The sequence below is a fragment of the Tiliqua scincoides genome, chromosome 3 (genome assembly GCF_035046505.1).
Source record: "Tiliqua scincoides isolate rTilSci1 chromosome 3, rTilSci1.hap2, whole genome shotgun sequence".
NCBI classification, from domain to species: domain Eukaryota; kingdom Metazoa; phylum Chordata; class Lepidosauria; order Squamata; family Scincidae; genus Tiliqua; species Tiliqua scincoides.
The window spans coordinates 192126731-192153491 of NC_089823.1; the positions used below are offsets into that span (position 1 = coordinate 192126731).

General features: G+C 44.4%; 1 protein-coding gene across 4 annotated transcripts; it reads left to right on the forward strand.

Annotated features, from left to right (window-relative positions):
* ALDH18A1 (aldehyde dehydrogenase 18 family member A1) lies at positions 1-25677 on the forward strand. Of its 4 annotated transcripts, none has more exons than XM_066619633.1 (18): positions 1-81; positions 12039-12149; positions 12867-13090; positions 14708-14857; positions 14952-15056; positions 15513-15671; positions 16045-16135; positions 16640-16764; positions 17209-17353; positions 17767-17840; positions 18750-18849; positions 19959-20179; positions 21009-21146; positions 21782-21977; positions 22126-22247; positions 23253-23439; positions 24024-24119; positions 24709-25677. In XM_066619633.1, the coding sequence occupies exons 2-18, from the start codon at positions 12068-12070 to the stop codon at positions 24888-24890; spliced, it is 2397 nt and encodes a 798-aa protein (XP_066475730.1). In that variant the 5' UTR covers positions 1-81; positions 12039-12067; the 3' UTR covers positions 24891-25677. The 4 variants fall into 4 exon arrangements, with proteins under 4 accessions (XP_066475730.1, XP_066475733.1, XP_066475731.1 ...); XM_066619636.1 differs by having other exon boundaries at positions 15513-15665; XM_066619634.1 differs by lacking the exon at positions 1-81 and adding an exon at positions 204-267.
* Positions 25678-26761: the final 1084 nt, after the last annotated feature.

Genomic DNA, 26761 nt, shown 5'->3' on the forward strand with positions numbered 1-26761 from the left:
GGCAGGCCGGGCGGAGGCTGTCGGCTGGGCAGCGCTGCGCGTCGCGTCGCGTGTTCCGGCCCCTCTCCTGGGCGCTCGCTCGTAAGTGATGCCGGGAGCGGGCCCGATCCTGCCCCCCGTGGCCGCCCTGGGCTGGGGCTGGGGCTGGGCTCCTGTTCCCAGAGGATCGCCTTCAGCCTCCCCGGCAGCCGGCTGCCGCCCTTCCTCCTCCTCAGGGGAGGCACTTGCTTCTCAGTCCTCCCCTTGACTCCTTTCACCCGCCTGCAGGTGCACACGGGGCAGGGGGTCCCCCCCTCCACAGTGCAGGTTTAGGGAGGGGGACGACTCTGGTCCGAATTCCTGAAGGAACCCCAGATGGAAGGGGGTGTGATCTGGGGAGGGCCCTGTGGGGGGTGTGGCCTTCCCCAGAGTCTGGGAATTGGCAGGGGACCCCAGCCTAAGGCCTTGGGACATTTATTCTGGGGGTACCACATCCTGGTTGGCCCTCCCTCATGCCACTCCTGGCTTGGGTGAGGCAGGGTGGCCAGATATCCTCTTTTTCCAGGACACGTCCTCTCTTTTAGCCTCAGGTCCTGGGAAAGAACTTCAATGTCCTCCTTTTCCCTGTGAGCAGCCAGCGCATAGCCTTCTTGGAATTAGTACATTCTATGGAATATAGTTTTAAATTTAATAACATGTAATCTTGTGTTTAAATTAACCACATGAAATCCATACACATGAGTGTTTTTGGCTTTCATTTTGTCATGTCTTGCATTTTTTTTGGCTGTCCTTGGGATGCCTTGTCCTCTTCTGCAGTTATGACACCCTGCCTGTGGAGAGTGTAGTCTTCCTGAGAGCCTGGGAATTGGCAGGGGACTCTCCTGCCTACGGTCTTGGGACATTTATTCTGAGGGATACCACATCCCTGTTGGCCCTCCCTCATCCAGGTGTAGTACCTCTCCTGGCTTGGGTGAGTTTTCTTGCACGCTCTTCAGTTTGATGAACAGAAGAACTGATCCTTTGCTAGAGCCACTCAAGGTTCGTAGCAGGGCCGTATTAATTTTTGCCCAGCCCACAGGTGTACACATTTGGTCCCTGTTGCATATATGCAACATTGAGCAGAAATGGCTTAACCCAAGGTCAAGCCCCTAGGCTCAGGTATTTAGGGCCCCCTCTGGCACTTCAGTCTTTCACCCCACTACCACTGACAGCCTGACCCTGGTACGGTAGGTACTAGACTGCAGTACATAGCCCTATATCCATTTTGAGGGTTCCTGAAGAATGATATGGACAAAAGAGAAACCAGTATCCACTATTGTATTAAAGTATTACATGAAAGAAGTGTGTACACACGCACCCACCCACCCCAATCCCTGTAAAGCACCTAGACTTTAGCCTAGTCAGCCTTATGAATAATATGGACCAGGTTCTTAACTATGTTTTGGGCATGGCATATTTCATATGAAGTAAGATTGTGTACAATAACATTCTTCTAATATAAAGTGAAGGCTGAGTATCTATATGAGGAGTTTGCCTCGGGATGCAATCTTTGGTTTTATTACCTCTCATCAGCTTGATAAAGTTTGCACTGGGTTTTTTTGGGGGAAGTTAAGATAAGCTCCTTGTGAGAGGGCAGACTTCAAATTACTATAAAGTGAGGGACAAAGTCTGCTTCTGGATGAAAAAAAAATGTTGATTAAATTGTGTTGCCATAAAGACTTCTGTGAACCCTACCACCCTCTTGTTGTGTTATAAGTATGCAAGCAGTGAAGTTACAGCTACATCCTCCTTTTGGAAGAGGCTGAGCTGTCACCTAATAAAGGAGTGTTGAAAGGGTAACTTTTTGTCCTTTCTGGGAAGCTGTAGTGTTCTTTGAAACTCTTGCTTGCTTTTTGCTTTTAGTCAAAGCAGACTTTATATATCAGTCTCTGGCTAGAGTTGTCTTTTAGATTATGCTTTGTTCTTTTGACTTTTAATGAATCATGCTTACTGAAAAGGTTAGGAAGACTGCTATATAAAGCTTGCATACATAGATTATTATTATTATTAACAGTATTTATATACCGCTTTCTGTCCTGTACTAACTCCTTCTTTTGCACCACTCTTGATTCCTGTGTCTCCCTCTTATAGATCTTGTTGGCTTTTGGGTTATGGGGGGCAAGAGATCATTATTTAACAGTGGCGGGGGACACAATTTGTTCTGTTGTCTTAGAAGAAAAACTGTGTAATTTCAGGTTATGTGAACCAAAATAGATAATGGATGTTGGATCTGAGACATCCACTGAAATTGATTCTGCTAAATAATTGAAAACTTAGGCAAGCACTCTGTTAAAAAATTAGTGTAATAGCAGTGTTATGCTTCCAAAGTGCCCAATATGTGGAAATAGTATTAGATGTGTCAGTTATACATATGGATATGTAGATAACCTTGAATAACGTAAACACTTGAAACTTTCTTTGAGATCTTCCCTTTGGGTCAGATAAGTATAGGATGCAGCAGCAGGAATGGCTAAATTGGATTGAACTACCTATGGTTATGATGGTTGTTTAAAGATTTCCAAAGTCAGTGATGCTTGAGTATGGGAAAAAAAGAGGGATGCTGGAGCAGGAATTATGTGGTTATTTTAATGAGAAAAAATACTCTTAATTTACACCAACACTCTCTGTATTGCAAGTGCTTCATTTTGTTTGGCACACCCATTGCACAGAAATATGTCTCTTTCTAAGAGCTGAATCCAAGAACATTAAACACATGCAGCTGTTTCAGAAAAGAGGAAGGTAACTGTCCTTCTGCATGCAAATGTTCATAATGGTTGTTGGGAATGGAGAAACACCAGGAGCTCAAGGGGCTTCCCCTCCAGATCAACAAGTTGAAGCCTCAAAGTGGATGCAAAACAAGAAGAATTATGTGGTTGGGAATTGCTGTCCTGTAAAATTTGCTGTCCAAAGGTGCACAGCATTTCTTGTTTAAATCTTCCTAGCCTCTTGTAAATGTAGCTGGTTTTTCCGAAGGCAGAGATTAGATCTCAGGTTAGTACCTGCCAGCCTTTGAACCTGAATTTTCCCCCTGTTTAGAGCTGCTTGATTGGGTGGCCGCATAATTAGCTGGGTGGAGGGATGGTGGTAGTTTTCCTATGAAATGTTGGGCTTGGGCCACTTCAAATTGCCAGGCCAGACAAGACAAGTTGGATTTGCCTATAGCTTGTTATATCTCTAAACTAGAATTTTCCCAAAGGAAGCTCCTGGGACAGAAGAGCAAAATACCGTCAGCCTAGGAACATACAGGTATGAGATCAAATATATTTTTCCCTGCCTTTTAAAAATAATATTTAGTATTGCTTTCATATAATGTAATTAAAAATATTTTTAAAACTGTGTAGACGGTACTGGACTATGCGTACTCTACACCAGTGGTTCCCAAACTGTGAGCCATGGCTCCCTGGGGAGCTGTGGAACCAGCCAGGGAAGCCACAGAATCTTCATGAAAAAACTGCCACCCTATGCAATGTATAGGATTATATTTGTAATGGGGAGTCACAGCCAATGGCCCAGTAGCTCAAGGAAGCTGCTAGTAAAAAAAGTTTGGGAACTGCTGCTCTATACCAAATCATGTGCATGTTCACTTTTTATGGCTTATCAATTTGGTGGTAGAGAGTGGATTGCTTCCCTTCTGTAAAATTATCTGTTTTTGTTTGTTTGTTTTAAATTAATTAATTGGTGTCTTTGAAGGCATAGGATAGTAGATGTAAATAATTGGAACCAAGTGGGCAAGGGAGGAGGCTAAAAGTTGTGGAGGTAAGAAGGAAGTATGAGTTAGTCCAAATAGGTACTGTTACTTGCTGTAGTCTGCCTACTTTTCAAAGGGTTTTGTTTTTGAAATGGGCGTAGAAGAAGCTGATAGGGCAGCTGCACTAATATTGTCACACTGTAGAATGCAGCATAGTGCGTTACTAGTGGTACTGGGAGTTGTAAAATTGCAGTTTGAAAAGTATTCAAAAGCACAGCGATGAATCAAAAAGCTGTCTGCATTGCCATACAGAGTGGTGCTGGGCATATTCCCTTTGTTGGCCTGACATTAGTTGCCTCTTCTTAGGTCTGGCTATGTAGCTTTCTAAAAAGTTGGGTCTACAACTGTAGACATGATTAAACTTGTTGGGAAGAGCTGATGCAAAAAGACTTGTTGCATTACCACAAGAAACATAAGCAGCTGTGATGAGGGCTACATAAAGGGTGGTGTTGCTTTCATTTACATTAACCTGGGCAGGTGTTGCTCCAAAACATTTGGCCTGCCACCAGGACATGCCCTTGGTTTTCCAGGCAGCAGTGTATTTGGTTGCCAATTGCTTCTCAAAGTGTAGTGCCAGGTGAATGCTCATAATTCTCTGTCCCTTGTTTCCTTTTTGCTCTTAACTTTTTGCTCTTTTGTCCTGGACGAAGGTGTGAAGGTTTGTTCCACAGTGCTCTGTTGAAGGACCTGGCACATGTTGCACAGACTTGTTTCAGAGTTTGATGTGTAGAATATCAGGAATTGGGAGAAAACTTGCCCCATGGTATGGGAACGGTATTAGTCCCCACAAAGGTAAACTTATTGTCACAACTTGTCACTATATAGTAAAATGAGTTCATGTAAGTGATGGGTGTGCCCAGTGAAACGAAATTTGTAAGTTAGATGTTATGATAATAGTAGTGGTACAGCTGATTCAAGGTATATTATATGAGGAAAACCTGAAGAGTTTGGAGGCAGCTCTCACCTAGGATCAGGTGACAGGAAAAGTCTGGCCGTATGTATGGGTTTAAGCCAACCATTGGATAAAACATACTACATATGATCCCTTACAAAGCATTCAGTCCCACATCACAACTGTTCAAGAAGATGAAAATGTGGGCATGCTTCAAGGCTGGTTGGTAGTGCTAGCTAAGCAAATGTTAGAAAAGGGATAACAGCCAGTGAAGGTCTTTCTGGTGCTGGAGAGGACAGTGGCTTGAAGATAGGCTCTTTTCAGACTCCTGCATCCTAAAAGAGAAAAATGGTGTCATATTCTGGCTATCAACTGACATGATCCCTCAAACTCTCTAAAGGAGGGATGTCAAACTTAATTCATCCAGTGGGCCAAATAGCATTCATGGCACCTCCTGGAGTCTGGAAGTGCCATCATTAAACAGGAAGTGATGTCATTAATAATAATAACAGCAACAACAACAACAACTCGGTATTTATATACCGCCTTTCTGGTCATCGGGGTCCTCTGACTTTATTCAAGGCGGTTCACGCAGGCAGGTGTTTCTAAATCCTTCAAAGGGATTTTTACAATCATAGAGGTTCTCTCTTTCAAGAACCAACAACATTTCAGAATGGATCTTCCTGGTTTGGTCTCACTTCTGGCCTCCAGTTCTCCCACGCAGGCTGACAAGCAGCTCCATCTCTCACACGGAGGGCAGCCAAGACGCTTCTTGCTCACACCAAGAGCAGGTGGAATCACTCAGCTGGGCTTGTCAGCTGCTTCAAGGTCTCGCCATTCTCAGCCATTCAGGGAGCTGCTGGTGTCCTCAAACTGGCGACGTTCTGATGTTATCTTCAGGCTAACGGAGGCTCTACCCTCTAGACCAGACCTCCTGCCCATTAAGCAGATGGTAGCCCAAAATAAGCACTTTTTTTCTCGCCTAGGAACTCATTAGCTGCAAATGGCAGAAGAGAAAATGTGCAAATTCTGATCATATTTTCAAGATATGGAGGAGACCAATTATCATGCGGCTGCCCTTTCAGCAGCGCCACTTCTGCCACAACATCATTTTGCAGCTCAGCAACTGAGAGGTGCTCTGCGAAGTGATGCCTTGCTAAAAACAGCGCTGCTGAAAGGGAACACTGGGGGAGTCCAGTTATAATGGGAGGCGGATAAAGAGCTTTTGGGGGGGGGCACGTCCAGCCCGCGGGCCTTATGTTTGACAGCCCTGCTCTAAAGAATCAGAAATCTATCCAGACTCTTCCAGGAGATTGGAAAGTTGCAGGGGAAGTGCCGTTCTTAGGAATGATCAGAAGCTATTTTCAGTCCAGAGTGAAATGTAGATCTTACCACCTAAAAGTTAATTTCCAAGCTTCACTACACTAAAAAGAGGAAGAAAAATTACTTGTGGGGGTCTTTTGGTCATAAGTGATTGTGGAAACTGATCCCTAGATTTTCACCCAAGGCAATACATTCTTCATGTACCCAACTTCTCTTCTTTGTACTCTTTGTCCTTTCTTGTCCCACATATAGGTTCTGTGCTCATGCAGACTAATCTCCAGAAACCATCTGGGGCTCCTGACTATCCCATAATCTAGGGGAGTGCTTTCTCTAGGTTAGAGAGGTGGTAGAATAAGGTGCTGTTCTCTGTTCTCCATAAAGCTATTGGACTGCACACTTTCCAATTGCTGTGTGAAGTCTTGGTCAATCTCACATAAGGAGTGTGTGCCTTCCTTTGGCAGACAGAGGTGATGTGAGCATTTATAGTTACAAACTATAGGTGGTGTTGCAGAAGAACAGGAAGCGTGAGACTTTTTTGCTTCCTGTTCACTCCCCAGGGCTGTCATACCAGAAATCACCCTTGGCTTTGTCTCACATGCACACATGAAACACGCAGAGCAAAATTTTCCTGGTTGCGCAGAGACAAGTATCAGGTGAAGTCTTGGGAATATTGTAAATATTTTAACTTCTGTTTTTAGTGTTGTGATTGTAAGTGATTTTTGTTTGTGATTCCCTTTTGTAAATTAAGATCATACTTCGAACAAGGACCATTGGTGCACTGTAGAATCTTCCCCTGCCTCTGTCCTCTGACCGGGCTATTTATTTATGTCTGATTTCCTTGCCTTTTCCTTCCTCCTCTCTCAGTACCTCCAATCTTTGTCAACCTGGCTGTTAAGACTATTCCTACAAATGGGTGCAAGCAGCAGTGCTTGTGGCCTGGTCAGTCCACATTCTGGTATTGAATTTCGGCACAGAGCATATTGTGTAGGGCGTGCACAGTATATCTTTCAGGTAGAAAACCCATATGAGAAAAAGTGTACATACCATGGACAATAAATGGTGACATGATTGTTTATCCTGCTTTTACTGCATGCAAGCAGCCACTCAGTCCAAGTATCATCTGATTGATCTAGTAGTCATGACACAAAATCGTTTGTGCCATACCCTGAACTCTACAGTGCAGCCCCTTCTCCTATTCTGAGAATCTCCATGCAGACAGAGTGGCACCAGGGACAGACTAAAGTGCTGCAGCCTGCAACCTCGGTTCTGTGCAGACATACTGCATTTCCCTAGCAACCTTTCACTACTTCTTGGCTGATTGCCTTCTACTGATCCCTCTACTGACTACACTCAGCTATATAAATTACTGTTGGATAGTTTTCACTACTAGGTTAAGCCATAGTTCTTTAATATAGACTATATACTGAGGACAAATTGTCTGATTTTTTTAAAAAATTATTTTTTGGGGGGTAATGTATGAATATAACTTTGAAAAGAATCTAGAGCAGTGGTTTTCAACCTTTTTCATCTCACAGCACACTGACAAGGTACTAAAATTGTCAAGGCACACCATCGGTTTTTTGGCAATTGACAAGGCACACCATGCTGTTGGTTGGGGGCTATGTCCCCCAATGGCCCTACTAATAAATGACCCTCCTCCAAACTCCCACGACAAACCTGCAGATCATTTGCAGCACACCAGTGTGCCACGGCACAGTGGTTGAAAATGGCTGAGCTAGAGTGAAAATGGCCCACTGAATAGATATCAAAGGATATGAGTCAACCTGCCTCCCACATCTCTGCAAGTAGTGAAGCTCTCATACACTCCTGGTATTGATAAAAGCAAATATGATTTTGTCTAATTTGTGAGCTAAATTCCTTCATGTTCTAGCTCAGGGGTCTCCAAACGCCTTCCAAGGGTTGGGGAGGCGTACAGCCTCCCCGGCCATCAGAACACCTTCTAAAGGCCTAAAAATGCACTTCCTGGTTTTCCTGAAAAACCGGAAGTAACTTTTTGTGCCCTCTGAAGGCCTTAGAAGGTTTTCTGAAGGTCGGGGAGGCTGCCCTGGACCTCAGAGCACACTCCAGGTATTTCCCGTGATGTGCTGATTCTGAGGTCTTTACTCCTATATATTTAAGTAAATTGCTGGGAGGTGGAGGAATGAGGGTCCATTTGAGTGTGTGCTTCATTTCTGTGGTGTGTGATGGGGCTTGTGGTGTGTAGCCCTAATGGGGAGCCATGGCCAATCACCCAGTAGGTCAAGGGAGCCCCCAGTTGAAAAAGTTTGGGAACCACTGTTTTAAACCATTACTTTACAAAAGTATTTTACCTGTCTCTTGAAAATTTGAGCCCATTTATTCATTCATCTAAATCCCATCGTTAATGTATTTATTTAAATTTTATTTTTCTGGCCCTCAACACTGTGCCAGATATTCAATGTGGCCCTCTGGCTGAAAAGTTTGGAGACCCCTGTAATCTAGCTATTTTAATTGCCAGAAGAAAAGCATGGACTTATTACATCTCCCCTTCCCAGGAGATGCGAAGGCTACACTTGATTAGGACCACCATTCTTGACACACTTGCTTAGGAGCAAATCCAGTTACTGGGGCTTATTTCTAAGTAGACTTGCATAGGATTGCACAGTAGTTATATGCTATGATTTGGGATTGTGTAATTAACAAGCCACAAAGTAGTATGTCCCAGAGAAAATGTAAGTTCAGCAGAAGTGTTAACTAGCAGCCATGTCCACTCCCCACCCACTGTGTGTATGGATGCTCCCACTGCATGTATTGCTGAATTCTAAGGGATGCAGAACATGTAAGGGATGTCATTATTTGAAAAGGAAAGGTGGAGAAGGCTGGGCGTATGTTTCTGTCAGTTTTGCTTTAGATACTTTACATTTACATAGGATTTAATATCTCTGGAATGTCTAGGTTGGTGGTCAGTGTGGCACTGAAGGCATACAACTGTCCCATGTCAAAAACCACCTGTCATCATTCTTAAGTTTTATAAGGCTAAATATATCTGGTGCATCCCTTAATGTGGATTGCAGAAGTACCTGTGAAAGCTCTTTTCTGAACTGGTTTTCCTGCTTCCTGGATAATCACCAGCTCAAGGAAGGTCTCTTTCTTGGCCATCATTTGTATATTTTGGGGTCTAGTTGTATACCTACCTATCAAGGACTGTAACTCAGTACTTGGTCTTCAGAACATCCCATATTCACTTACTGCCATAAGCCTGAACCCAGCAGCAATGATGCTGCTGGTCTTGTATTGAAAATATGGAGCTAGATGGATCAATAGTCTGTCTTGATATATAGCAGTTTTCTATATTCTTGTGCATAAACCTGGTCAGGGATGTATCTCGCGATGTATTTTTTGAAATGCCCATGTACAAAGTATGCATGAATTGGGTTAGTTATGAAAATTGAAACTTACTGTACCTCCTTTTCAGAATATGGCAAAGCAGCAACCTGATTCTTTATCCCTAGGCCAGGGCTGTTCAGACTGGGGCGTTGCGACACCCCAATCTGTGGGCCCTGGCCTGTTTCCCCTTCAGGGGCGGGGGCAGCCAGGAGGCAGCGAGGAGGCAGCAGCGCGATTCCCAAGATCGCACCACTCAGGGGGGCTGCAGAGGCTTGGGGCTAAACCGGAGGTGGAGCGCAATTGCTCCACTTTCACTTGTGAAGCATCGGGGAGCCCTGCGGACAGCCACGCAGGGCTCCCTGCACCCCCGGGAGACTGCATGAGGCTCTGGTAAGCATACCCAAGCCCCTGCAGCCCCCCTGAGCAGCACGATCCTGGGGATCGTGCCACTGCCTTCCCCCCACCCCCACTGCCTCCCCTCCTCACTCCCACAATAACTTACTGCGGCTTTCAAACTCCCTAGGAGTTTGAAAACTGCAGCCGTAGGCCCTTCAGTAATCTTAAATGGAAAAATGTACATTGGAGTGTGTGTGATGCAGTGTGCATCTATTTTGTACTTGTAACCAAAGTAATATTCAGAGAGGAGGCAGCGGGGGAAACCCTATCAGTATGTTCACAGAATGTGTGTTTATGGACTTCAGCTATCTTGGGGTGGGGGGAGATGGAGCCTGAGTCCTGGCTGTAGCAGATCTGGTCTGCACTGGAGGCTGCTGCTGTACGGCCTTTGTTGACGTTTCAGCCTTAAACTTGGATTTTGCGCTGCAACGTGGAGCTTTTTACAGCAGCCCCTGCCTGGTGGAGTGAGAGAAGGCGCTGATGCCTCTGGCTGCTGGGAGTCGGGTTGCATCAGCTACTGGCACTGCTCTGCCTTTGTGCTGTTGCTGATGTGGCCCCTCCTGGCAGCAGCTCCCAGATTGTGGCTGCAGCGGAGTTCAGTGAGACTTTCAGGAATTAACTCTCTGCCTCCTGACATTTCTGCAGCTGCTTCTGTCTGAAGCCTCCCTGTGCTTCCCCAGCATTTCTTCGTAAAGAACCAGGTACAAGGTGTTGGGGCTTGCTATCCCTGGAGCAATAGTATTTTTGAAGCGGCCAGTTCTTGGCTATGGCACTGAGCTGTGTGTGAATCCTCACATTCAGAATCCAGCACCAAAAAACTGAAGGCAGGAACTGGGACTTGATGAATGGCTCTTCTATAGCATAATTGTGCTCCTGCATGTTGCTTTCCAGTCATAGTGCTTCACTGTCTGGGGTTTTCAGGCTTGGGTTTTATTTGTGTCTTAATATAGGATGCTTGAATGAAAAATGTGACAAAAATGTTTAGTTCCATATTGCTTTCATGAGAATGAGAGCAGCCCCCACTGATTAATTAGCTTCTTGGTGAAAGGAAACTTTCAAACATGGGAATGGGATGTGGGAAACTCTGGTTCAAATCCTGGTGTGAAGTTCAAGTATTGCCCATATTGGCTTGACACTCTGGTACGGGCAAGTCACCATCTTAGTTTAGCTTGGAGCACAGGGCGATTGTGAGAATAGAATAGAATACTTTTCATAAGATAGCTACATGCCTGTTAAGAATGGCATGTTGCTATCTTATGCTGATTTCTTGTTGGTCTTGAGGTAAGTGAGAAGCAAAAGGATACCACCATGTTTGGCAGACCCAGACTGAACTTACATGCTCTTGGAAGTATTTTTTACAGTCTTAAGAGTGCTGCAGAGTGTTGCATCACTAACATTGCTTTCCCTGTATCTTGGAGTTATCAGCAGCAATACCAATTAGCTGTAGCAACATTTATTTATTTATTTATTTATTCATTCATTCATTCATTCATTTATACAGGTATTTATATACCGCCTTTCTTTGGTCGTCAGATTTCTCCTCAGACTTTAATCCAAGGCGGTTTACATAGGTAGGCTGTTCTAAACCCCCGTAGGAATTTTTTACAATTGAATAGTTCTAGTCTTTCATAGAACTCCTCGTTCCAGCTGGATTCCTTCCCGGTCTGGCCTCTCTCTGGCCCTTCGCCTCCCACGCTCCACTTGACGGCAACTCCTCTCTGCCACCAAGGGTCAGCTCATCAGTATATCAGCGTGTTGTCAGTTCTCGGGTAATTCCAGTTGTCTTGAACTGGCAGCCTCAGATCTTCAGGCATACTTCAGAGAGCTGTGGAAATCAGCCAGGAGAGCCATGGAATCCTTGCAAAAAACCACCTCCCTATACAATGTATAGGATTGTAGCCCTAATGGGAAACTGTGGCCAATCACCCAGTAGGTCAAGGGAGCCACCAGCTGAAAAAGTTTGGGAACCACTGTTTTAAACCATTACAAAAGTATTTTACCTGTCACTCTGAGAGAGTACAGTATAGTACATGTTTGCATAGGAGGCACTGCAATTTATATACAAATATCCACTGGAAAATTGGAAAAAAAAATTCCTTGGGGGGTGTTATTCTTTACCCCAAATTTTGTGTGTGTGTGTGTGTGTGTGTGTGTGTGTGTGTGTGTGTGTGTGTGTGTGTTTCAGGCATTTGTGTTTCTAATCACTATAGGATTTCTATCTGCTGTGCAGTGGGATGGGAAGACTGGGATGTGAGGGTAACAGAGATTCACGTGGGCTTCATCTTTATCTTGCAGATTGTCTTGATTCCATCAAGCTGCTCACAATGCTGTGCCGAGCTGCTCTTCTCCCTTCCTTGCGTTCAGGACGATTTTGGCATCAGTTGGATGTGGCTGGCTCCCACCCTTGTACGTACTGGAGAATATGAGAGCTCCATCTGGTAATACTGAAGTCTTGGGATATGTTCAGCCATTGAAATTCAGACAGGATTCTAGACTTGGTGCCGTGACTCCTGTTACTAAGTTGCTGGCTACAGGTGGCCATAGTGGCAGCAGTGGATCTTGTTCCTCCTGGTATCTTGATGGCTGTAATCCCTCTGACTTGGCTGATGTTCAGTCAGAGAGGAAAGCACATCACTTTCATGAAGCTGGAAAATGTCCTGCTGCATTCTGTGAAGTTAGTTGGGCAAAAAGGCGGGGTACAAATTAATAAAATAATAATAATAATAATAATAGTTCTGCTCCCTTTTTTGCCCTACATGGTACCTGGGCCCTCATTCTTCTATGAGCTAAGGCTCTCATTCTTTTATGGGTCATGCTTTCTCCAGATTCTAATTCCAAGCTCCTCTCAATGATGTCTGCCCATTTAGAAAAAGAAATTGTCTCACTGTTCTGGTCTATGATGGGAATGGAGTATTTATTTCTTCCAAAACAAACTGGCTTCAGGCCATAGATTAATTTGAAATGTTTTTTCAGTCATTTGGAAACCAAATGCTTGCTAGAGGCAGGGGATATATTATAAATACTTCCTTTTTTTCCAGCGAGAGAATCCAGGAGCTGGAAAAATGAGGAGGAATTCATGGTTAACTGTGCTCATCTGATGCCTTTGTTGCCTTTCGATCACAGGCTTGCTGGCTCCGAACCTGGTGCTAAGGAATAAGTCTGCCCGACGCTGGAGTAACATCCCCTTTATCACCGTGCCCCTCAGCCGAACCCACGGCAAGTCGTTTGCTCATCGCAGCGAGCTGAAGCATGCCAAGAGGATTGTGGTGAAGCTGGGAAGTGCTGTTGTGACCCGAGGCGATGAATGCGGCTTGGCTTTGGGGCGACTGGCATCCATTGTGGAGCAGGTGACCAGCTGGGAGGCTTGGGGGGCAGCTGGCCATGTGCTCTACTTAGGGCCAGACTAGGTGTTTAAAAGGCATAATTTAAAAATAAATTGTACTATGGTGCATATACATACCAAGTGAAGAAAAGACAAAACAAGTCCCAGTTAGTTCAGAAAAGTAGGTTCCATCCAACCTAATATTCTGGCACCTCCTTCCAGAATCAGTGTCCCATTTCTTAGTTCAATTAGCTCTCTTCTTCTCTGTCTAACTAAACTTGCATGTTTAACCTTCTCTGCCACATTTAGAGTTTCTAATAGCCATCCAACCTCTTGTAGTTGGAGGATTGGTATTTTTCCATCTCTTTGTCTAGGTTATTTGGCAGCTACTAACACATTCAAAAAAACTTACTGGAATACAGCAAGTTGCAATCTACATGGGGGGGAGGAGAGAATAACATAGGGCAGTGCTTCCCAAAGTCCTACAAGGGAGTTGGGAGTACTGTAAGTGTTTGCAGGGGAGAGGGGCTCTGTCAGCAATGCGTTCCCTAGGATCACGCTGCTGCTGGGGATGGGAGGGTTTTTTTTAACTCACCAGTTCCAAGCGCTGGTGTCCTGGGGGTTCCAGGAAGCCCTCCTCAGGGCTCCCCACACCTCCAGACGTGTTTGTGGCTTCCCCCTCTCCACCCCTTAAAGGGGCAGTGTTGAGTATTTCCCTGGCTCGTGGGTTATGACCCACCAGTTTGGGACCCACTGACATAGGGTCCATAAAAAGGTAACAGTTGACAGTCTGCACAATAAGTTTGTGCATATGCCTCCAATAATTCACAGCCATCTAATCTTCAATCTGCCTTCTTCCAAAGCTGCACTTTTGATCTGAAAAATCCCTCCCCCACAGCTGCTGTTAATACATGAATAGGACTTCACTTTTTAAATGCATCTCCCATGTTAAGTCTAGTGCAGCCATTAGTTGAAAATCAAACTTGAGCAGATAGGTCAGTGATAAGGTTCCTTACGCACCTTGTATCAGAGTGACACTGAGGGCGCCGAGAGGAACACATGTTTGGACAATATGAACAACACAAGGCAATGTTTCTGAGGCTCCCACCAAGACAGATGGTATCTCAGAACTTGTCTGAACTACTTAGTAATAGTGGCAGGTCTCTCAGATTGGGAGTGCGAGAGCTGAATTGGAATAATTACTTCCTGCTTAAAGAGTGACATATAATGAGTCAATGCCAAAACATCGCATTTCACTGTGACATCTCTGTTAAGCAGGATTGCTGGAGTCACATGATTGGAATTAAACCTTGGATATTGGAGGGAGGAGGAGATGACTGTATTCCCCAAAGTATCTGAAAGAGTAATAGTGGAATGATTCTTGATATACTGAGTTGGTCTCTTCCACACATACACTTCCTTTATCCTACATAGTAAGCAAAGCTACACCACATTCCAGCTTTAAAAAAAAAAGGGGCTGGTATTTGTGCATATATTGTTGTATGAATTATTACAGCCATTCTTTGGGAAGGCTTTTCTTTAATTTCTGAGAATTGGAACATGGTGGGAAGGAACTAAAATAGAGGAAGGGTTTTGGGCTGCCTGCACCTTCCCTTAGACCCCTCACTTTTTGTGCCTACAGGTGTCAATGCTGCAGAACCAGGGCCGGGAGATGATGATTGTCACCAGCGGGGCTGTTGCGTTTGGCAAGCAGCGGTTGCGCCACGAGATCTTGCTCTCTCAGAGCGTGAGGCAGGCTCTCCATTCAGGGCAGAACCAGCTCAAGGATATGGTGCGTGCCCAAGAGTGGCGTTGTAGCTCCTCAGCTATGGTGCAAGTGCCACCATACTGGCTGACATGTTCTCTGTGTCTCGTGTCCCTTGCAGGCCATTCCCGTGCTGGAGGCTCGAGCATGTGCTGCTGCTGGTCAGAGTGGGCTGATGGCTCTGTATGAGGCCATGTTCACACAATATAGCATCTGTGCCGCTCAGGTAAAAAACTTTGTATGTGATTCTCAGCGTTTGTGAACTCGGCTACTGCCTGTATCTCTCATCCTTTAACATCTGGAATGGATGCTGTTTACAAGGAGCTCCAGTTCCTGCTAGCACCGTGGCCCTGTCTCAGTCTAGCACCTACCTATGTCTCATCTCCATTTTTTACCACCTGATACATCTGCTTTCCCCCAGCCATTCACTGGCTATCATGGTATTTCAAATTTTGCAACCATTAAATGTAATGTCGTATCCGGAAATGTACAGATTGAATGGAATGTACAGTATGCCCCTTAACAGGGTGTTCAAGATATATGTGTGTGTGTATTTCTTTCTTGTATGAACTTGAAGATTTCATGGTTTGTCTCAGTTTTTAACTTACATGCTTGGTGATCCTGTGCTGTCCAAAATTGATGGTGGAGAACTTCGTCAGAGCAGTTCTTCTCTTCTTTCCAGATTTTAGTCACCAACTTGGATTTCCACGATGAGCAGAAGCGTCGAAATCTAAATGGGACATTGCATGAGCTGCTGCGAATGAACATTGTCCCCATCATCAACACCAATGATGCTGTGGTTCCTCCCCCAGAGCCAAATAGTGACCTTCAGGGGGTAAACGTGGGTAGCGCACTGCAGAGGGTGGTTTGGTGTTTGCTTGCTCGTGGACCTGCTAACACGCTAACTCTGGACCGTAGTGCACACTAACCTCGTAATACCTGGATTCCTCCAAGGTGACTGGTATGGCATGGTGGTATGAGGGTCCAGCATTGCTGGCATGCTTGTCTTACTGCTTGTGCATGCAATCTTGGGTTTTATTTTCCATTGCTTGCAAGGCTGGCTGTTGACTTGACAGTATGTTTCCTTACTGTGCGCTGGCAAAAAGGCACAGAATGCCTCTGTGATGTTTCTACTTTTCTAGGGATTGAAATTGGTTGGGCATATGGTGACACTCGCCTGACAGGTATTGCTGACATATATATTTGTGTTCCAGGTAATTAGTGTGAAGGACAATGACAGTCTAGCAGCACGGTTGGCCGTGGAAATGAAGACTGATCTGCTTATCGTTCTTTCGGACGTCGAGGGTATGCAAGTCGTATGTAAACTGGCTAAATTAGTAGTGCAGCTACTCATGCCTTCCTGTTGTCCAGGAAAAGGCATTTCAGGTTGAGATTTCTATGATACTTTGTCCTGGGCCAGGCCATTTGGTAGCATTCCCAAAACATACCTTAAAATGGGGGAAATCACATTTGCCTGCCTTGTACTGATGAGAAATAGAGAAGCAGAACATGTGCTACTCTTCTGCAGCTAAAGAGGAAGTTATCGCAGAGCTTTGGAGGAAATTTGAATTTCCCGAATGCACATAGCCTGAGAAGAAGAGGGGCTATCATCTTGAGTTTGACCTCAGGATCCCAAACTTCTGGTTCTAATTCTCACCTTTGTGTGTCTTCAGGTTGTGGTTGGCTGTTGACTTGATACTGACAGAGCAATTCCAATTATGCAAGGATCCTAGCTACATCCATTGTTTGCTGAACTATAGAAAGAACAAAGATGCATACTCCTAGCTAACTTCCTTTCTCCCGTTTCAGGACTCTTTGATAGCCCTCCAGGATCTGATGATGCAAAACTCATTGACATATTTTATCCTGGTGACCAGCAGTCTGTGACATTTGGAACCAAATCGCGGGTGGGAATGGGAGGCATGGAGGCCAAGGTTTGTCAAGCTTCTCTCTCTTTTGCCTTGGTTTTTACTGTGGGAGGGAGGGAAAGAGGGGAGAGATGTTCATTGTCATCAATGGCTTGAGGCTGCTGCTGGCCCCTTTATTGTATATCCGTTAGCTTCCTAGGAATGAAAATATGTGTCTTAATGGTTGCACCCCATACTTTGCCCATGAGAGAGAGAGTCTGTAAGGTATGTGTGCACAAGGTTGTCTCAACTTCGTGTGTTCTTATAGTAGAGTCTTGATCTTTGAGTATCTAGGAGAACTGCTACCCATGAATATTGATAATCCTGAACCAGATGGGCTGATGACCTAACTTGGTGCAATCAAACTCTGTACAGTTCTCTTTTATGTTTTAGATTCTACAAGAAACTATTGTAAATATATGTTTGTGGAAATGTGTATTAAAATATATATATATATGTATTCTTCTGCAGGTAAAAGCTGCCTTGTGGGCTCTCCAAGGAGGCACCTCAGTAGTGATTGCCAATGGAACCCATCCCAAAATCTCAGGCCATGTGATCACAGACATCGTAGAAGGAAAAAAAGTTGGCACCTTTTTTTCAGAGGTGAAGCCTGCAGGTACATATGGAAGCTTTCCTGGCTGTATTTTGTGGGGAAAGAGCAGTGGTTCTTGGCCAAGGTGCAGAATCTTCAGAAAGCTCTAGGCCAGGCAGCTGTAAAACGAAAGGCACAAAAGATGTGTGGAAGGTGGAACCACTTGTGAGCCTTAAAGTCTGTCAGACGAATTCTTAGGGACCTCTTTCAGATTTTGCTATCATCATGCAAGAGGAAAATGAAAAGTTGCTACTGGAATGTGTGCACTCCCTATCTGTGGAGGCATTAAATCCGCATCCAGGTCTGGGAATAAAAAGTTGGGGGGGGGAATAGTTTATCTAAATCTCCTCCTTGGGAGTGTGTAGTGGTTTGAACTGACGCAACAGTAGTTACTACATCTGATCTCTCCCCCTGCTTTTTTTTTTTTTTCCAAATAGGTCCAACAGTTGAACAGCAGGCTGAAATGGCTCGAACAGGTGGCAGGAGCTTAGCAACGTTGCAGCCTGAACAGGTACCAGCCCAGCAGGTGTATTAAGGACTTCAAATGTACTGTATACTTATAGTAAACGCACAAGACTGGTACTCGCCCCTGCCACCAGTATGCAGAGGCTGAAATGCTACAGACATGGTTCCCCCCTTTTAAAGAAGGGGAAAAGACATGGGGGGAGGGGAGAAATACAGCAGAGTTTTCCACAGTGAGTTTCAAAGCCAAGCTTTGTTTACTTCTGGAAGAATAAGTGAGTTTTTGAAGTGCAAGCATGCAATTTGGCATCATTAAGAAGAGTGTTCACTTCTTTGATTCAAAATAATATTAAGATAAAATACATTGCACTGGATATAGGACAATATAGATCAGGCCTATACAATTTGTGCCCCACCAAGCTGAATGCAGCCCCATCAGCCAAGTATGGAGCGCACTAGGGAACTCCAGAAAACTATTTTTCTACTTGCCTGAGACTGCTAGGGAGTGCTTGTCAAGCCATAATATATGGTGACATATACGCAGTACATGGAGCTGTATTTGGTGGGCTGTGCCGGGCAGGACTGATATGTGTGTGATGCAATCTCAGTAGCCAATAGTTTAACTCAGGCAGGCTAATCTCAGGCCTTGAGTTCTGAGGATCAGGCCTCGTAAAGCATGTGGCACCTTCTATTTCAATGACTGTATGTTTGTGGCCTAAATCCATTTTAAATGACTAATGGGAAAGAACCAGATCTGGTAAGTAAACTATCAGTGGGCACTTGTTGTGGAGTGCAGAGGTGAGGGTGATTGTGAATGTGAAGCGGGTGGACAGCCTTGAGGATGCAGAGACTGGGTTCTGCACTGGACAACCACAGGTGCCCCCTTTGCCTACCACAACTTGTCACACTTAAGTTGTGCCTACAACAACTTATCGCACTTTTATGTATCTTCCTGCAGAGAGCAGAGATCATCTATCATCTTGCTGACCTCCTTACAGACCAGCGTGAAGAGATTCTTCAGGCCAACAAGAAAGATTTGGAAGAAGCAGAGAATAAAGGTAACAAAGGCAGAGTAAGGACATTTCAATATACACAGTGCTGAGAAATGTGAGGTGGAAACAATTTCCTGTCAGGCCAAGGGAGGATGCAAAGCATTCCTGAGGCTTCCACTTATAATTTTGGTAGGATGCAGTTGAATGAAGAAACTCTGGAAGCTATCCACAGGTCTTGGGACAAAGTTTCCTGAAACACTGCGGAGAGTCTCTGATTTGTTGTCTAGGGTGAGAACTTTTCTGAAAGCCATCTGGTTCAACTTGAAAGAGTTCCCAGAATGAATCTGAATTGTTCCTTCTGTCAGTATGACCCCATCCAAGAAACAAGGGCTTTTTATTCATCTTTGACTAAGCTATTATTTCCCCTGCATGAGAATTATGGGATATGTAGTGTGTTACAACCAAGATTTTGTAGTCAAGGTAGCAAGAAGCCTGAAAATTAGAAGAAAAAAATGAAAGAAAATTGAATATTTTTTCAAAATTGAAAAAAGATCTAGCCAGACAAGATCATTTGGTGCTGAGCCTAACCATACAACTGTTCAATGAAACTACTTTCATAGAGGTCATTAATGCCTTCCCTCACCAGGAAAAAAACTGTAGCAAATATGTACCAAGCTTGTGGTTACAAAGCCATGAAGAATTCCCTCTGCTTAAAGCCATCAATGTGGGTGGTCAGATCAGGCAAAGCCTGGGCTATAGAAAAGGGTTGATAAAGAGCAGTGAAGTGCTGTTTTTCAGTGCTTGTTTCTGAATATTGTCCCTCTAGTAATAAGATCTCAGACATCACCAATGCCATCTGCTGATCCAATGTCTGAATGCAAAGCCTTACATTCTGTGGCTTGCCTAATCAGTCCACCTTCATAAACCATAATTCATTGCCATTTTTTCTACGTATGTGTGCTGCCTACTCAAAATAAGAGGCATCATCAGCTTAGCTGAGAAAGAGGCAAATCATCTGTTCTTTCACTGTCTGCAAAGACTACTTGTTTTGACCTTTGAAGGCCACGATTTGAAACTGTAGCTATGCCATTTGAACAGGTTTGAAGCTTGGGTAATAAGGTTGGCAGCCTGGTGTATGCATAGACTGATTCACAGAGCTCCTGCTTCTGTTCCAGGGAGGCTGGCCCTGCCCCTGTTGAAGAGACTCAGCCTGTCCACCTCCAAGCTAAACAGCTTGGCCATTGGGCTGCGTCAGATTGCAGCATCATCGCAGGATAGTGTTGGGCGTGTCCTTCGAAGAACACGAATAGCCAAAGATTTGGAGCTGGAGCAAGTGACTGTACCTATTGGAGTCTTATTGGTGATTTTTGAATCTCGGCCTGATTGTCTCCCTCAGGTATGTGACATAGATGAGTCAACCAGGAGAGGAATAATAGTTTGTTGTGGAATTGAATGACCTCTTATTTTTGACTTTTCTCTGGATCTGAACATTGTAGGTAGGATTGGTGCTGGCTGAGAGGTGTTTTGAAGCAAGCATTGTGCTCCTCAGTTGCACATAGCTGCTTCCTGCTATGTTTTGTATAACACCATTTTTATTTTGTCTTTAAAAGGTAATGTAGAAGGCCACTGACCAATGACTCTTCAGTGGTCTTGTTTAAGTCAATAGAACTGCATTAAGAATAATTTAGGGTTGCAACCTGTGCCTCTTTGCATGTATGTTGATTAAGAGCTTATAGTGGGTGTAGTTGGGGGGGCACTCCTTGATTGCTCACCCTAGCAGCATTTGAGATCCTTCCAAAACATCAGGGGTTTGTCCAGCAGCATGAGTTGCAAAGTAGATTGCAACATTGGAAGGCCAAATGAACTCATGTGTTGAAGTAGTTAAGTGAAAATACTTAAATGCTTTGCTCTGGGTTAACTGCCACATATGTGCTGTGGAGAATACTAATCTTTCTTTTCCCCCTCTCTTCTTTTTAGTTAGTTTCATTGTGATAGATCTTCATTTAGTTTATGAGACTTATACAGAACTTGACTGGATCATAATCCATTCAATTTTGTATAGTGTTTAGAAAGGGGGAATGGAGAATAAACTGTGAACTTTATTTAAAATCAATGTAAAGACAATCAAAACAGGGTTGCAGTACTGTGCAAATACTTTCTAATGGCTGAAAATGCTGCTGCTGTAGATGTGCTCCCTAATGCCAGTTTCTTTCTCTCTTTGGCAGGTATCTGCTTTGGCTATTGCCAGTGGAAATGGCTTGCTGCTTAAAGGTGGAAAAGAGGCATTGCACAGCAATCAAATCCTGCATCATCTGACACAGGAAGCACTTTCTGTCCATGGTGTTAAGGATGCAGTGCAGCTGGTGAGCATCCAGTAGAATATACATAGGGAGGATGGAAAACTTCAAAATCAAATTTATCCATGGGGGGAGGGGGATTAAAAAATTTAAAACCCAATATGTTTTGCTAAAAAGATCAAAACTTTGCTCCTAGGGCAGTAAGTAAGGCTGTCTGAGAAAGAACCTGTTGCTGAAAGAATTTCAACAAGGGCTTTCTCTGTCAGAAAAGGACACTGTTGTTTATTGCTTTTGGGGGACATTTTGTGATTTGAATTGAAATGAATTGGGGTTCTTATTAATCTTATTTGGTGCCACTTGAAAGTCATCCCTCTTTGTGTGTTGATCTGGATCTTTTCTGTTGGGTACAAGCAGCACTGAAATATCTACTTTTTTCTCTTTTGGGTCCAGTTTGGGCTCTTCCAGAAGGATTACTTGCTCCTGTAACTCCCCCTCCCATGCTGTTTTGCCACACATTTTCTTGTTCCTCTAAAGCACCAGATGTTTAACAAGCTACTTGCCTTTAGCTGCATTCTCAAGCTTACTTGTCCTAAACAACTTAGTGCTTCCCTGCTTGTGCAGTTGAAATTGTGTGTTTTTCTTCCCATGTCATGCTTTTTACTCATGTTCCGTACTTTGTTTATCTGACTTGCTGTTTATAGGTGAATACCAGGGAGGAGGTTGAAGACCTTTGCCGTTTGGACAAACTGATAGATTTGATCATTCCCCGTGGCTCCTCTCAGTTGGTTCGGGATATTCAGAAAGCAGCTAAAGGAATCCCAGTAATGGGACACAGTGAAGGGATTTGTCACGTGTATGTGGATTTGGAGGCCAGTGTTGAGAAGGTCACTAGAATAGGTGAGAGGGCAGAGCTTTGGTTTCTAAAGAGGTTGGACTGAGTAGTAGAGATGCACGGCCAAACACTATCTTCTTTAACATTTCAGATGCTGTCAAGCATCTTGGTAAACATGCAGTTGTAATAACCCATTGTCTGTTCTTCACCCAGTGAGAGACTCAAAATGTGAATATCCTGCAGCCTGCAATGCACTGGAGACACTGCTAATTCACCGGGACTTGCTGAGGACCCCAGTCTTCGACCAGATCATTGATATGTTGCGAGTGGAACAGGTGAATAAAGCTGCCTGGCTTGGGTCTAAAGAGTGAGAGAGTGGCCGGCCGGAGTTTCTGTGCAGTGAGGCACCTCCCTGAGTCTGGTCTAGAGGGTAGAACCTCCATTTGCCTAAAGATAACATCCGCAGGTCGCCAGTTCGAGGCCACCAGCACGGAGCGACCTTGAAGCAGCTGACAAGCTGAGCCGAGTTATTCCATCTGCTCTGAGCGTGGGAGGATGGAGGCCAGAATGTGAAACCAGATCAGAAAGAAACATCTGAATGTTGTGGTTCTTGAAAGATAGAACATTCTTTCATGTGTAAAAATCCCTACGGGGATTTAAATAGCCTGCCTATGTAAACCGCCTTGAATAAAGTCTGAGGAGAAATCTGATGACCAAGAAAGGCGGTATGTAAATACCTGTATTATTATTATTATTATTATTATTATTATTATTATATGTTAAAAGAACCCAGCTGGATTAGATTCATCTAGTTTAGCTTCCTCCAGGGCATCCTCCAGATGCCTTCAGGAAGGCCACAAGCAGGACATGAAGCCAAATAGCCTTCTTCCACCTGGGGTGTTTGTGTGTGCAGACATGCATGTGCTGCCGATAGAAGCAGAATTTCCAAACATACCAGTCACAATAATGTATAGATTTATTCATGTTTTGCATGGTTTGAGAATAAAAGTATGGCTTCAGTGAGAACACTTTCCAGATGGGGGGCAGCTTCTCTAGTGCTGCCTACTGACTTTGGGGTTCTGCAAAATGCCTGCACTTTTACCTAGATTGGGGAGCTATAGAAGACAAATATTTGGAAACCTGGTCCTTATTGAAGGCCACCAGAGTCCAAGCTGCTGGTATAAGCAGAAGGGCTGCTCAAGAAATTTGAACCAAAAGCTAAGTACGTGTGTCCCCAAAGCAGGGAGAGAATAGTTGGTTACAAAAGTATCTTGGGTGACTTCCTTTTTGTACAGAAGATGCTTGAAAGAGGAAATGTGTTGCATTTGGCCTTCCAACAGGTGAAGATTCATGCTGGTCCCAAGTTTGCCTCTTACCTGACATTTAGCCCCTCAGAAGTGAAATCTCTCCGCACAGAATATGGGGACCTGGAGTGCTGCATCGAAGTGGTGGACAGCGCGCAGGATGCGATTGAACACATCCACAAATACGGGAGTTCCCACACAGATGTTATCATTACAGAGAATGGTGAGTGGCCAACCCTAAGAGAGCCAACCAAGCATGTGCCTAAAACCTGTGCTGAGGGCAACTCTTATTTTATTGAGGGCTCCGGGATTGTTTCAGCTGATCTTGAGGAGAGGCTCTTGGCTATCCTTTTATGGTGTGGGAACCTCTGCAATGTGCATCTCCATCTTTGTCACTCTGACAGCATCAGAATATCAGGAGCCATGTGGGAGGAACCTCTGCTGCAGCTCCTTCCCTTACTAACATCGCCCCTCACAGACAATTTCCACAGCTTCGCACACCAGCTTTGCACAAGTATCTGGGGGGAGTAAAGCTTGTAGGAGAGAGAGTGTGTGTGGCATGGGCTCTTTCCACATGGTCCTGGGTCTTCTGGTGTTACCTGAAAAGTATGGGAAGAGCAAATGCTACAGCAGCTTTCAGGTTAGCTTCAGAAGGCGCCTTAATATGAGCAGTGCTGCTTTTTGATATCTTGGTCCCTCACTGGTAAGACTGGCTACTGCTGGTAAGTGCTCTCTCCCTATTTGGCCCAGCTCTACCATCAGATATTTGAAAGTGGTGCATCAAGGTTTTCCTTTTGTCTGCTTTAGAGAAAACAGCAGAGTACTTCCTTCAACACCTGGATAGTGCCTGTGTGTTCTGGAATGCCAGTACCCGTTTCTCAGATGGCTATCGTTTTGGTCTAGGTAAGAAAGCATCCAGGGTGCCATGTGTTGCTTTGGAATCATATGTGAAAACTTGTCTGAGGTTGAAACCATTTGCATTTGGGGGGGGGGGGGGCTCTTTCTTTTGATACAAGCTCATTATTGTGTTAAGAATATTTCCAGAGATAGTCTTGGGATGAATGGAAGTTTTCACTGCTTTAGAAAGATGCTCAGGATTAGGGCAGTTCTGACCTTCTTAAAGGAAAAGCTCTGATGTATTGGTGCAGTGGACAACGAGAGGTAGCTAGCCTAGGACAAGAGGCTTGCTGAAAATGTGGGAGCCTTGTTGAGGATGTGCTGTGGGAAGGGCCAAACCAGCAAACTATGTAAAATGCATAGTTTGGCCTTGCATTTTTTTTAAGAAGTTAAATAGCAACTCTGGGGTCAGAAGTGGAACTGGTATTGGCCCTAGTAGGGAAGCTTCCATTAGCACCAGTCAAAAGTCCCCCCTCAGAGTTAATTGCAGTTCTAGAATGTGGGCAGGTGTTCTGGCAAACACAACCTGCTACTGTCACCTTGCCGCTCAGCTGTTCATCCTCTGGCATCTAATACTTCCCTTCTGCCCCTGCAGGTGCTGAAGTTGGAATCAGCACGTCCCGGATCCATGCCCGTGGGCCAGTGGGGATTGAGGGGCTACTGACTACGAAGTGGCTGCTGCGAGGGGAGAACCACATTGTTTCTGACTTTTCTGACCAAGGGAGTATGAAGTACCTCCATGAAAACCTTCCCCTCCCTCAAAGGCACACCAACTGAGCACCTGGGTGGGAGTGGGATGATGTTGATGGAGGCTGCTGCTATGGTTTCCAAGCTAGTGTGGAAAAGGAGATGGACCTTCACCTGCAGGCGTGCCCCGTTCTTGCACTCTGGGCTTTCTGAATGCTGAGTTATGCAGTCAAAGTGATGGCAAGAGACTGGGTTTTGTGGCTGAGTTACTTCTCCCTCTTGTACTGCATTGAGTCAGCACAGGTGCAGATTTCGTAGGCCCTCCCAGTAAGATACACTCTTGTTCTTGCAGCTGCAGAGAAAGAACTCTGGTCCTCCTCACCTTGCTCTAAACAGTGGAGGCCTTTTTGGGTTGATTGTGGACCTATTTATTGATCTGGATGCCTCTTCTTCCATTCCAACTTTTGTAGCTTTTTCTTTTTCTCTGATGCTTTCTTGCTTTGAGCATCAGGGTAGAGTATCTTTTTGCTTCCTTTGGAGAGGTAGAGAGTGCCACTGAAATGCATCTGTACCAGTTCAAGTCTTACCAAAAATATTTGATCAGCTTAATAAATGTTCCAGGTGAATGAGTCATGGGCTCTGGCCAAGCAATTCTGTTCAATACTCAGTTTCCTTTTAATTGCTGACTGATGGTACATGCAGGGGGAGGGGGAGGGAGATCACATTTCTATAACTGAGGATTTCATTACCCTTTTTTGAATATTTGTACCAAATATTTTTGTTCATGCATTTTGTATGGAATTTTATTTCCCCTGAGAGACTGAAAATATTTTTCAAACTTCACAGTTTTGCAGAATAAAACTCCCTTGCGATATGAGTCTGGATTCTTCAGTTTTGTTAACAGTGATGATGCAAGTTTCTGTTCAGTCACAAAGACACTCCTGGAAATGTAATGTTGATGGGCTATGCATTGTGTCACTGTACATACCCTGCACTGACCTAGTGAAGTCTTTAATTATTTAATATTTATTTTAAAAAATCACATCCCAGCTTTCTTCAAGAGAGCAGCCAAGATGGTTTACAGACAAGGATGTTTTATCCAAGCCTTTTAGCGTACAGTGTTTTTATGGTCCCTTAATTGTTTGCCCTCACAACACCTCTACTACTTAAGTGTCAGTTATTCCCACTTTAGAGAGAGAGCATAAAAACTGAGATACTGACTTGCCCATATTAGCAAGCCTCATGCTGGCGATCTTCATGGCTGGTGGTATATTTGTGCATCTTCTCAACATACAGGGATAGTGTAGTGCTTCATATTGCTAGCAGCTCCCAGTGGCTTGATTCGGTCTGTTCTGCATTCTGAGATGTCTCCACCCACTGACTCCATACTCTTATATCTGGCTTATGATGCTATGAATTTTGTTTTGGCTGGATCCTTCTGCTTTATCCAGCTCTTGAAGAGGGCTTAACAATGTGAAACCTTGTGTTAGTCTTGTCTAGTGTGCGGGGGGGGGGGGCTCAGTTTTGACATGGACACAGGTTCGGGCTAGTTAGTGTTTGTTGCACACTGATCTCAGTCCTCTCAAGGTTCTCCTTCAACTTTCAGTGATCTTGGTGGGGATCTTAAATGCCTGCCCAGACCAGAGAGAAGGCATCTGTGCTTTTTCCTTGTACTTTGATAATGCGTGACACATCTATGGCATGTCCAGAAATTGTGGTTGCTGGAGGGCCAGATCATATACCCACAAGGCCTGTTTGTGTGGTTGAGGAAATACGCTCCACCATGACCCATACAAGGCATACCAGGAGATTCAAGGGCTTAATGTGTGCAGTGATGTGCATATAGACAATCTTGTGTGTGTATTATACATGTTTGTGTTTTAAGAATTGCTCAAATTGGTGCCACACACAAAATTGTATGCACAATGAGCAGATACCTCACATGTTAATGTGCACATGTG

Coding starts and splice junctions, on each gene's coding strand:
- ALDH18A1 (XM_066619633.1), top strand. CDS start 12,068: ATGCTGTGCCGAGCTGCTCTTCTCCCTTCCTTGCGTTCAGGACGATTT. Junction 13,091..14,707: donor TGGCATCCATTGTGGAGCAG/GTGACCAGCTGG, acceptor TTGTGCCTACAG/GTGTCAATGCTGCAGAACCA. Junction 16,136..16,639: donor CGTTCTTTCGGACGTCGAGG/GTATGCAAGTCG, acceptor CTCCCGTTTCAG/GACTCTTTGATAGCCCTCCA.